At 38.3% G+C, this 13,021-nt stretch overlaps 1 protein-coding gene across 1 annotated transcript in view; it reads right to left on the bottom strand.

The window, feature by feature from the left end:
• SCN7A (sodium channel, voltage-gated, type VII, alpha subunit) overlaps positions 1-13,021 on the bottom strand; it is an 80,548-nt gene that overhangs the window by 29,995 nt on the left and 37,532 nt on the right. Inside the window, exons 10-12 of the mRNA XM_010858940.1 lie at positions 11,655-11,858; positions 2,974-3,070; positions 2,058-2,296 (exon numbers count right to left, since the gene is read on the bottom strand). Coding sequence (XP_010857242.1) covers positions 2,058-2,296; positions 2,974-3,070; positions 11,655-11,858 — 540 coding nt within the window. The remainder of the gene's footprint in view (positions 1-2,057; positions 2,297-2,973; positions 3,071-11,654; positions 11,859-13,021) is intronic.

Here is a 13,021-nt window from a genome sequence, read left to right as displayed (position 1 = left end):
AAAGCATCAATTCTTCAGTGCTCAGCTTTCTTCACAGTCCAACTCTCACATCCATACATGACCACAGGAAAAACCATAGCCTTGACTAGACGAACCTTTGTTGGCAAAGTAATGTCTCTGCTTTTGAATATGCTATCTAGGTTGGTCATAATTTTCCTTCCAAGGAGTAGGCGTCTTTTAATTTCATGGCTGCAGTCACCATCTGTAGTGATTTTGGAGCCCCCAAAAATAAAGTCTGACACTGTTTCCACTGTTTCCCCATCTATTTCCCATGAAGTCATGGGACCGGATGCCATGATCTTCGTTTTCTGAATGTTGAGCTTTAAGCCAACTTTTTCACTCTCCACTTTCACTTTCATCAAGAGGCTTTTGAGTTCCTCTTCACTTTCTGCCATAAGGGTGGTGTCATCTGCATATCTGAGGTTATTGATATTTCTCCCGGCAATCTTGATTCCAGCTTGTGTTTCTTCCAGTCCAGCGTTTCTCATGATGTACTCTGCATAGAAGTTAAATAAGCAGGGTGACAATATACAGTCTTGACGAACTCCTTTTCCTATTTGGAACCAGTCTGTTGTTCCATGTCCAGTTCTAACTGTTGCTTCCTGACCTGCATACAAATTTCTCAAGAGGCAGATCAGGTGGTCTGGTATTCACATCTGTTTCAGAATTTTCCACAGTTTATTGTGATCCACAGAGTCCAAGGTTTTGGCATAGTCAATAAAGCAGAAATAGATGTTTTTCTGGAACTGTCTTGCTTTTTCCATATTAAGATATTTAATTTTTAAAAATATAAAAGGAAAATTTAAAAATATAGATGATCTAAAAAAAGGTAAACTTATGAAAACTGTCATTTGAAAACTATACTGGTAGAAATAACTAAATTATTGTTTTGGTAGCAAATAAATATATAGTTCAAAATTCATAACAACTGACAGTATTAATATCAAGCAACTGTGCTGTGCTGTGTTTAGTCGCTCAGTCATGTCTGACTCTTTGCGATCCCGTGGACTGTAGCCCGCCAGGCTCCTCTGTCCATAGGGATTCTCAAGGCAAAAGTACTGCAGTGGGTTGCCATGTCCTCTTACAGGGGATCTAAACCCAGGTATCCAGCAATGCAGGAGGATTCTTTACCATCTGAGCCACCAGAAAAGCCTACTATTCCTATTGTTTAATTACAAGCAACTAAACAACAGCAATAAAAGCAAACAAAATTGAATAATATAGATTGAACAAAATTGATTGAATAGGACTTGTTTTTAAACTCATGTAAATCTTTTTCTTTTGCCTTTTTTTACATGGGAAAAAAAAAAAAAAAAAGGTGAATTTCTAAAATACCTTGCCAGAAAGATAAGCCCCAGTCTAAGGCAGGTTCAGTTGTAACAGGATTCAAAATTCAAGTGGCAGTGAAGTACTTTTTCACTGTTACTCTTTTATTTCACCTCTGCCCTTGTGATCTAGGGGCTACCATATTAAGACAGCGGATATTTGAGATGGGAGAGGAAATAAATAATTTCTATTTAACTTGACTGCATTGCAGCTAGCTAGAAATCTTAAATTTAAACAGACTCTAGGTAGAAATCTCGGAGAAGGCAATGGCACCCCACTCCAGTACTCTTGCCTGGAAAAATCCCATGGAGGGAGGAGCCTGGTAGGCTGCAGTCCATGGGGTCGCTAAGAGTCGGGAACAACTGAGCGACTTCACTTTCACTTTTCACTTTCCTGCATTGGAGAAGGAAATGGCAACCCACTCCAGTGTTCTTGCCTGGAGAATCCCAGGGACCGGGAAGCCTGGTGGGCTGCCGTCTATGGGGTCGCATAGAGTCGGACACGACTGAAGCGACTTAGCAGCAGCAGCAGCAGCTAGAAATCTATTCAAAGATAAGAACATTTACAAAGGAGGGCTTGGAGAGGTAAGGAAGCATGAAAACAATACTTCATTTAATACTCATACAATGTATTTGCAACATTTTGGAGTTATAAAGTAAAATAATGAGGATAACGGTGACTAAAGAAAAGCTGAAATTGCAGGAGAAAATAACTTACAATGAGAGCCTTACCACATTTCCAATGCTGAGAATATTGCTGGTTTCCAGACTCATTGGATAGTGTTCCAAGGCCAAAAAATGTATGTTTAGAATAATGCATATGGTAAGGAAAAGATCGGTAAATGGGTCCATTATAATCCTGTGAACAAACTCTTTCAGTTTTAACCAACAGGGAGAACAATCCCAGATCAAGAAAGTTTTAGCAAATTTATACCAACAAAATGGGCATCTCTGCCTGGATTTTTTAAGCTCTGAAACTGAAAGAACAGAAAATTATACATGAGTTAATTTTTTATGTAAGCATTAAGCATCTAATTAGTAGAAAATTTTGCATGCAAAGGGAGGTTATAACGTAGACTTCTGATTTTGAAATAGCAAACAGAAATATTTTGAATTAATGAAAATCAGAGCAAAGTAAATTTCCTCTATTTTGCTCATGCTTGCTGAGTTAGACAAATGAAAATGAAAAAATTATGTACTAGAATTAAAATATAGAAGTACTTCTCAAGAAAAACTAATATGGAATATAACAGAGTACCATGTGTATAATTTTAGATTTATATGCTTTACAAAATAATGTCTTTCAATATTGTCTATAATAATGATTACTGGTTATATACATATTACATAGAGACAAGTATAAAAAGAGCCTTAAGATGTTAATGTTATATACCCCAACCTGTATTTTTAGTTAAAATGCTCATGTCACTTTCAGTGTTAAAGAAAATTCCTTGGCAGTTTTTGGTGGCCTTTTCCAGTGTTTAAAACATTATGCTTATGAAATTTGGAACTGTTAACCCTAATAGTCTCAGGTTCTTCCTTAAATTTTAGTTATTATCAAGTAAAATTCTGAAGAAACTGGAGGGTTTCTTGAAAGTGAGTTATACGAATGATACCTTTCATCACGTCTAAATATTTTTTACTTTACCTTCTTTATGGCTGATAGTAGCATCATCCAACACATCCAAAGAAGTAATCATGGAAGTTGATGATCTTTTCTTCATTTCTATTTGTATGGTCTTGGTCTAAAAAGAAATTTGATGAGTCTAATTCTGGCTTCTCCCTTTTGTAGATTCAAGACTAGAGTTATAAGAAGGTTTATAACCTACTTAAAAATGCCAATTCTTACTTCCCAAAACCTTTCTGGGTTCCATAATTTGCCACTTTTTACACTATAGGTACTTTTTTTTTTTTTTGGCTGTGTGGATGAGAGATCTTGGTGCCCCAACCAGGGATCAAACCATCGCACTTGCAGTGGAAGCACATGTCCTAACCACTAGACTCTCAGGGAAGTCCCACCATACGTACTATTAAACCGACTTAGGATTGTTTGGAAAATATATCTGCATTACTTGTAAGTCAACCAAATCACGTTATACTATGAGGTCAACTATAAAAGGAGTAAACTAGAGAATGTTAGTGCTATTACCCATATTTGACAAAGAATTCAATGTCCAGTTTAGAATTATTGTGGAACATCCAGTTGGCAGATATGCTACTGAATATTAACACTTTACATTTCTCTAACACCTTATATTTTTAAGGTGTTGCTGCTGCTAAGTCATTTCAGTCATGTCCAACTCTGTGTGACCCCCATAGACGGCAGCCCACCAGGCTCCCCCGTCCCTGGGATTCTCCAGGCAAGAACACTGGAGTGGGTTGCCATTTCCTTCTCCAATGCATGAAAGTGAAAAGTGAAAGTGAAGTCGCTCAGTCGTGTCGGAGTCTTAGCGACCCCATGGACTGTAGCCTACCAGGCTCCTCTGTCCATGGATTTTCCAAGCAAGAGTACTGGAGTGGGGTGCCATTGCCTTCTCCGTTTTAAGGTGTTACTTGAAGATATGTTAACTGTGACTTCATAAACTCTCTTGATTAAATCAAATTATTTGGTGTTGAAATGATAAAATATGTCTCATGTAATATCGGGTAACAGAATGAATTTTAAAGGATGGGTCTGATTAGAATACACATAATAATCCCCAAAAGAAATCATTTCTTTCTGTCCCTCTTGTCTCTTGTATAATGGTTTTAAGACATCCTGTTTGGCTGATACAGTTACAAAGTTTAAAAGAACCCTTGCATTGGAAAGGCACTCAAAACTCTAAGGTTTTGATGTAGGTGTTACAAGCTCTACACATTCATGATTATCACAAGTATGGCCCCAGAGGTTTCTAGTGATCATGAGTAAATTTTGTTTTTGAATTTAAACTGTAAGTAACTGACAAGGGGTAGATGATATTGCACCACAGAACTCCCAAGGATTTTTACATTCGGCACACACAAAGAATAATAATATTTGTATGTTTGTTAATTTGGTAAATAGGTGAGCTTAATAGGTGAAATAGTGTGTGTTAGTCACGCAGGTGTGTCTGACTTTTTGTGACCCCAGAGACTGTAGCCCACCAGGCTCCTCTGTCCGTGGAATTATCCAGGCAGGAATACTGGAGTGGGAAGCCATTGCCTTCTCCAGGGGATCTTCCTGACCCAGGGATGAAACCTGGGTCTCCCTCATTGCAGGCAGATTTCTTTGCCATCTTAGTCACCAGTGAATAAACTTACATAAGTGAGGTACCTTTTGAATAAGGATAACTGGCATGGGCACTGAGGGAATTAATGGTTGAGGTTCACTGATAACCCAGAACACCCTGGCTGGCAGGCTCTGCTGTGGTCTATCTGAAGTCCCAGAAGAGAGATCAAGGAAATCATCAAATTCGTCTCACTCAGTACCAGTCAAGTTCCCCCTAATTTCAAAAATACTAGAACTCAAAGAGGTAAAAACCAACTCCACTACATACTGAGTTCCATCAGAAAAATGACAGGTTCTTTAAGTCTACAGATCTCTGTTGCCTCACTTTTTTCTTAATTGAAAAAATAAGCAAAAGCTCAGGATGCAAAACTAATTTATTTATCTGGGCTTCCTTGGTGGCTCAGATGGTAAAGCGTCTGCCTGCAAAGTGGGAGACCTGGGTTTGATCCCTGGGTCGGGAAGATCCCCTGGAGAAGGAAATGGCAATCCATTCCACCACTCTTGCCTGGAAAATATCTAAACCATGCTTATTCCAGAAAGTATTTTCTTATCTGACTTACAAGGCTACATACAATATGTGATACTTTATATAATTCCAAATTTCTATGAATTAAAATCCAACAGAACTATAATTTTTCTCTTATTAAAGTCCAAGAGGAATTTGCCAGGTGTTTCTTCATAAAGATACTCTGTCAAATTGTTAATAATATCCTCCAGTATAATCTTAATACTGAATAATTATTTCTCACAGAGTAATTCTGCTTCTGATAATGACAACGTTCGATGAATTTACATCAAAGAATAATCCAGTAAAGATAATCATCCGTGGTTGGAGGGCAGTGGAGTGGGGAGGGTAATAATATTATTGTTGATACAGTCAAGGCTCAATTCCTTACTGATTTAGCTTGAACTGCCGTCTATGGCGGAGAAGGCAACCCACTCCAGTACTCTTGCCTGGAAAATCCCATGGACGGAGGAGCCTGGTAGGCTGCAGTCCATGGGGTCGCTAAGAGTCAGACACGACTGAGCGACTTCACTTTCACTTTTCACTTTCCTGTATTGGGGAAGGAAATGGCAACCCACTCCAGTGTTCTTGCCTGGAGAATCCCAGGGACGGGGGAGCCTGGTGGGCTGCCGTCTCTCGCACAGAGTCGGACACGACTGAAGCAACTTAGCAGCAGTGGCAGCAGTGGATACATTTGGGCTTCCCCGGTGCTGTGTGGTAAAGACCCCACCTGCCAATGCAGGAGACTTAAGAGACGTGGGTTCGATCCCTAGGTCAGAAAGATCCCCTGGAGGAGAGCAAGGCAACCCACTCCAGTATTCTTGCCTGGGTAATCCCACGGACAGAGGAGCCTGGTGGGCTACAGCCCATATGGTCAAAAGAGTTGGAAACAACTGAAACGACTTAGCATGCACACATGCAAGGCTGTATTTTAGGATATAAAATGAACAAACTACATTATCAGTCTAGTAATATATTTACCTCAATTGAGCCTTTCAAAAATATTGAATAAGTGCCCAACTACTAAGTTGGCTAACTACTAAAGATATTGCTATTTTATAATGCAAATTGAGAGGACTATGATGGGAAAAAAATCTTTTTGAAAGTATAAGAGCTAATAAGGGCATATGTCTGAATTTTAGACAATCCAATGTTAAAATTAGACTGGAAGGGGCTAAGATTCTTCTCAGCACTGGTTTCAATTTTCTCTGGAAGGGAGCTATTAATAAGGAAGAACTCAGTCATACTTCTGGTGTTAAGCAATGAACACCTGGAGTGTTCTATCTTGGACTCAGGCTCACTCTCCTTACCGAAACCACACTGGCCTATTTCATTCTCTAACTCATCCTGTTCCTGCCCACCAGAGAGCAAGGACTCATTCTTCAGATCTCAACTCAAGTGCCGGGACCTCATAAAAACCTTTTCTGACTCAGAGAAAACTTTATTAAAGGCTCTCAAACACTATGTTTCTCACTTTTATAGCAACTTCCACATTTTCATTTAATTTTCTTAGGGAAGAATAATACTCACCAGGTACCCAATAGGTTGCTTCAACCATTAATGGCATTATACTTTCCGTTTTTCATGTATTACCCACCCTACTTTTTTCCTGAAGTATTGTAAAACAAATTTCACACATCATCAAATTTCACACATCATAAAACTTCAGGGTAAGCTCTTTTAAAAAATAATCACAACACCATTGCCAAAATCAAGGAAAATTAGTAATTCCTTAATATTATCCAATACCTAGATCATGCTCAATTTTCTTTCATTACTCAGAAACATTCTATTATAGTTAATTTGTTCCAATCAAAATACAAAACAGGTAAAACTTTTTTTGGTTTGTAGTTCTGTTGGTTATCTTATATCATTTTATTTATCCTATATGATTTGTTAAAAATACTGAATCACTCATAGAATTTTCCACATTCTTAATTTGGCAGATTATATCTTTTTAGTGTAATTTAATGCATTCTTCTCTCCTATAGTCTCTAGAAAGAGATGGTTAGATTTAGAAGCTTATTAGACAGTGCAGATTTTGGCAAGAACATATTGTGGTATTTTATGTTTCCTATTTAAAAACATCAGGAAACATGATGCCTGGTGGTCCCAGTCACAGATATGCTATAATAATTTTATAGTTTATCTCCCCATTAGACCACTAGCTTCATGAAGATAGACAGTGCATTTGTATTCACTAATTTTTAAATCTCCAATGTTTAATACAATGCCTAATACAGAAAATTGCCAATGATGTTTTATTTAATTATACAGGTGAATTCTAAGATTGCCATTTTAGATGGGCAAATATCTTTTAATACCTACATTCTGCTGTTGTATATATCTGACTCTTTTCTGAAGTTTTGCCAATAACTGAGAATTCATAGACAAATTTCACCTAGAAACTGTGTAATTGATGGAATAATAAGGTTTCAGTGTTGATTCTCTAGAACAATGATGAAAAATGTGCTCTTTCTCACTGTTGAGAAATCAAATACCTATAAATACAGATCGAATTTTGCAACTGGAACTCCTCAATAAGAATTAAATTGAGAATCTGTGAAGACACTATTTATGTGTCCGGCACATGATGTTGTTGTTCAGTCGCTAGGTCATATCTGACTCTTTGCGACCACATGGACCACACCATGCCAGGCTTCCTTGTCCTTCACTATCTCCCCGAGTTTGCTCAAAGTCATGTCCATTGATCAGTGATGCTATCTAACCATCTCGTTCTCTGCCGCTCTCTTCTCTTGGCACATAGCTGACAATAAGTATTATATACTATTATTATTATTGACATTATTATTATTTTAATTATCCCTAAAAGGGGGACACAGTCAAAGACTTGAGAATTTCATATTGATGAGTATTCTCCATATGGACTGCTGTGCCTTCTTGCAGTTGTCTTCCTGTGTTTCCTATAATTAATCAATACCATTTTTTCAGTTGCTTAGTATACTCTAAGCAGTGCTAAGTGCTTTATAAGCATTTATTTAATTTGAATCTCACAACTTATGACAGATATTATAATATACACCTTACAGATGAAGAAGCTGAGGTTTAGACCGGTTAACTTCAGATATGTAAATGATACACCCTAATGACAGAAAGTGAAGAGGAATTAAAGAGCCCCTTGATGAAGGTGAAAAAGGAGAGTTAAAAAGCTGGCTGAAAACTCAAAATTCAAAAAACAAAGATCATGGCATCCGGTCCCCTCATTTCATGGCAAATAGATGGGGAAAAAATGGAAACAGTGACAGGCTTTATTTTCCTGGGCCACAAAACCACTGTGGCTGCAGCCATGAAATTTAAATACACTTGCTTCTTAGAAGAAACGCTTTGACAAACCTAGACAGCATATAAAGGGCAGAGATATTACTTTGCTGATAATGGTCCATATATTCAAAGTTATGGTTTTTCCAGTAGTCATATACAGATGTGAGAGTTGAACCATAAAGAAGGCTGAGTGCCAAAGAATTGATGCTTTCAAACTGTGGTGCTGGAGAAGACTTATGAGAGTTTCTTGGACTACAATGAGATCAAACCAGTCAATCCTAAAGGAAATCCACACTGATTATTCATTAGAAGGACTGATGGTAAAGCTGAAGTCTCAATACTTTAGCCACCTGATGTGGAGATCCAACTCATTGGAAAAGACCCTGATGTTGGGAAAGACTGAAGGCAGGAGGAGAAGGGGGTGACAGATTGCATCTCCAACTCAATGGACATGAGTTTTACCAAACTCCAAGAGACAGTGAAGGATGGGGAAGCATGGCGTACTGCAGTCCATTGGGTTGCAAACAGTTGGACCAGACTGAGTGACTGAGTAACAACAACAACAAAGAAAGGTTAACATACTTGGCAAATATCATAAATCTAGTAAGCAGCTAAAATGGACTGAAATCTATATTAATCTGACTGCAAAACTGTGATTTTAGCAAATATAATCTACTGTTTTCTTGTAATGTGAGAATATTAAACACATATGCAATTTCCCAGTAATTTCAACATAGGAATTAGAATTTGCTGAGTGTTACATCAGTCACCTAAAGAGTCCTCAGTATGTTCCATTTAAAATTCTTCATTCTCCAGCATTTTCTTATGTGTAGAAAAGGAAAAGAAAATATATCTTGTAAAAATGACTTTTACTCTCATTTTCCCAGAACACTTTTGCATGACAAAATGTTCTAGTACTCTTCCAGGAAAAGAAATCTTTCATAATTGAAAGACTTTATTTAAATCCAGAAAGGGTTTATGTGGTCCAGAATAGCTAAATGAATGGAGATATTGGGAAATTACAAAATACTCTAAGTTTTTCACAGGCAGAGTTAACAGGGCATCTCATCTGAAATAAGAGAAGAATTGTGCTCTTGGATATATCTGTGTGTAGCTCTTGTCATTTGAAATGCCACTTCAAATTATACATTCCACATATCATTTGGACTAAAATCATTCAATCTGTAGGATCTAAGACTCATTTCTACAGACAGAAAGCTTTGTAGTTTATCTGTGACTTCCTCATGAGTGATATAATGGCTATAGTCAATAGCTTCTTTTGATTAATATACATCCTTTCTTCATACCATCTACAATTGCTTCTTCTTTCAGGGGTATGCACTGACCTCGTAGATATATGTATCTATCAATAACTTGTCATTTGCTATGATCCTACATTATGTCATTCAGGTCCTACTTTTTAGTGGAGTGACTTTTCTTGAGTTTCTTCACTGACCACAACAACTTAATGAGAGAGCTAGTTAATAGAGAGTTATCATTTTTCCCTTTTGGTCCAGCAGAGGCCTTTGGGATTAAAGAACTTCTTAGCCAGTCATACCACACATGCCAGAGTGAATCATGGCCCTTTTCCTCAATTTTTTTTTTTAATCCTTTCTATATGGGGGATAAGCAAGATACAGATCTTTTCTATACTTTGCTCCCTCAATCTGTCCTTTTTACATCTACTAGAAAATGTAGTTCAAATACTTATTCCCATGTAGACAATCTTCATTAGCAAGTCAAGAGTGAAAATAGTAACAAACCCAGAGGGATGGAAGAGAAGGCAAGGCATGGCTCCCTTCCCGCAAGTGAGGGCCCTGTAACCAGGTCAGTGGGTGAGGGCACTGGACTTGGTTGTGACCACTCTGGGCCGAGCACCTTCCGAAGGACAAACTCTGAGGCAGTGGGGCACCTCACAACACCGGGGAAGACAGCAACACCTCAGAAGAGGCATGAGTGCCACCCCCTCAGGCTGCTCTGGCCCTTGCCCACCACACACCTGGACAGCTCTGGGGAGGGATACTAGGCAACTGAGCTAAGCCTAGGAAGAGGTGTGAGACAGCCAGGTCCTGTGGAATATAAGAAAGCTGCTTCTGGTTGCTTTCTGGGGGCCTGTTCTCCCTTTTTGCACACTTACAGCAGAATTCAGATTTTTTTAAAGACAATTTTCTGTAACTGTAGTATTACTTCTGCCAATACTTTTAGATTCATAGACCAGATCTTTTGCTGTGAAGCTAAACATCCAAAAGTACATTCAAACAGAACACCAGGGTAATTGAAAATTAGAGTAAAACTGCATTGTTTTACTTATCATGAACTTAATTACTGCACAGATAACATAACTTCTTATGCCAGGATGGACGGTGCATTTCCTCTTGAAAGAGCCAGAAAGTCATTATTTTTTTTCTCTTTTTACAACTTCCCTACTATACTTTGATCCATGGTTTTAGTACTTTCTAGCTTCTAAATTGTGGAGGGTGCTATCACTTCTGAGTTGAACACTGAAAATTTCCAAAGTCAATTCTAATGTGCTGTATGAAGGAAGTTTAAATTAATAAACTATGCCTGCATTATAAGAAAAAAAAGTGTGTACTGCATTACGAGAAGTTCAAATACATATATACATATATATATATATACACTCCCATAGTTTATTATATATATAACATATTTTAATATAATATATATTGTATATATATATACACACAGACAGACAGACAGACAGACACACACACACACATATATATACATATATATATACACACCCGTAGTTTATTAGCAGTAGTAAAGGCAATGGCACCCCACCCCAGTACTCCTGCCTGGAAAATCCCATGGACAGAGGAGCCTGGAAGGCTGCAATCCATGGGGTCACTGAGGGTCGGACACGAATGAGTGACTTCACTTTCACTTTTTACTTTCATGCATTGGAGAAGGAAATGGCAACCCACTCCAGTGTTCTTGCCTGGAGACTCCCAGGGACAGGGGAGCCTGATGAGCTGCCGTCTATGGGGTCACACAGAGTCGGACACGACTGAAGTGACTTAGCAGCAGTAGCAGCAGCAATATGCATTTTGGAACAAAAATATTGTATATATTAAGTGACCAAAAAATGGTCACTCTTACCACACCACACTCAGAAAAGAATGTTATGTAGTGAAAGTGAGCCCTTTTACTAAAATCACTTATGACCTTATCATGTACCATACATAGACACTGAACATCTATTAGAACACATATGCTCCAAGACTTCAGAAGATACATTCTGACTCTAAAAGAGCATTAAAAAAATCTATACCTCTGCTGTTATTTTTTCTTCTTGAAGTTCTGGCAAAGACTTCTGAAATTCCTGATCAATCGTAGCTTTTTCAGCAGCTGTCTGCTTTTCTTCTTCATAGGATATAGCAAGTAAGCCTAAGAACAAACTTGCCATATAAAAGGCAAACCAAAAACTTATCACAACAAAAAATATCATGTAGACCTTCCCAGAAGCATAAAGGATCTAAGGAGAGGTGGAAAAAAGACAGAGAGGAAATGTTATTTGTCTTACTGTGATCTCTTATTTTAAAATGAAGAAAAAAAAAAAAGAAATTTTGTTAGAATTTAGTTACAAGTGGAATGCAATTACAAGGCAGTTAAAGTACTGGCTTTACCTGGATAAATAAGTGAAAAGCTCTTTAACTTTAGACATATACGTAAGATACAAAATAATGGTACAAAACCAGGGAAGAATTTAGTAATTTAATTCAGGGTGAGCATTTGATGTTTTTGTCTTCATTAACAGATCAAACATAATGAAAGGAAAAAACTGTCATCTTTCAATAAAGAAAGCTGGATAGTCCAAATATGAATGATTGTTTTCTTTGCAATAGAATCTTTAAATATATGCTATGCTAAGTCACTTCAGTTGTGTCTGACTCTGTGTGACCCCATAGACGGCAGTCCCCCAGGCTCTGCGGTCCCTGGGATTCTCCAGGCAAGAACACTGGAGTGGATTGCCATTTTCTTATGAAGTGTAATAAAGTCAAAGAATGAATGTCTGGATATTACTTTCCTTGGATCATTACTTTATGGAAACATCACAACAAAGTACAAAATCATGTCTGTTCAAAGAGAGGAGGAACAGGAATATTTGATTATCTGTCAGGATACTTGCTTTCGTGAAGAACCTCTAAACAAATCACATAGGAAAGTCATATAATTCACATATATTAAGTCATTTATGGATGCACGTGCATGCTTACCTGGTGGCCCAGACAGTAAAGAATCCACCTGCAATGCAGGAGGCATGGGTTCAATCCCTGGCTTGGGAAGGTACCCTGGAGGAGGGCATGGCAACCTACGCCTGTATTCTTGCCTGGAAAATCCTCATGGACAGAGGAATCTGTCAGGCTACAGCCCTCGGGGTCACAAAGGGTCAGACAAGACTGAGACACTAAGCACAGCACGTGTGCCAAGTTGCTTCAGTCGTGTCTGACTCTATGACCCTATGAACTGTATCCTGCCAGGATGCTCTGTCCTAGGGATTCTCCAGACAAGAATACTGGAGTAGGTTGCCATGTCCTTCTCCAGGGGATCTTCCCAAGCCAGGGATCGAACCTGCATGTCTTATGTCTCCTGCATTGGCAGGCAGGTTCTTAACTACTAGTGCCACCTGGGAAACCC

The sequence above is a fragment of the Bison bison genome, unplaced genomic scaffold, assembly GCF_000754665.1.
Source record: "Bison bison bison isolate TAMUID 2011002044 unplaced genomic scaffold, Bison_UMD1.0 scf7180017864452, whole genome shotgun sequence".
NCBI lineage: Eukaryota > Metazoa > Chordata > Mammalia > Artiodactyla > Bovidae > Bison > Bison bison.
Note: the sequence above shows the minus strand (reverse complement) of the source record. Positions and strands in the feature narration are given on the sequence as shown.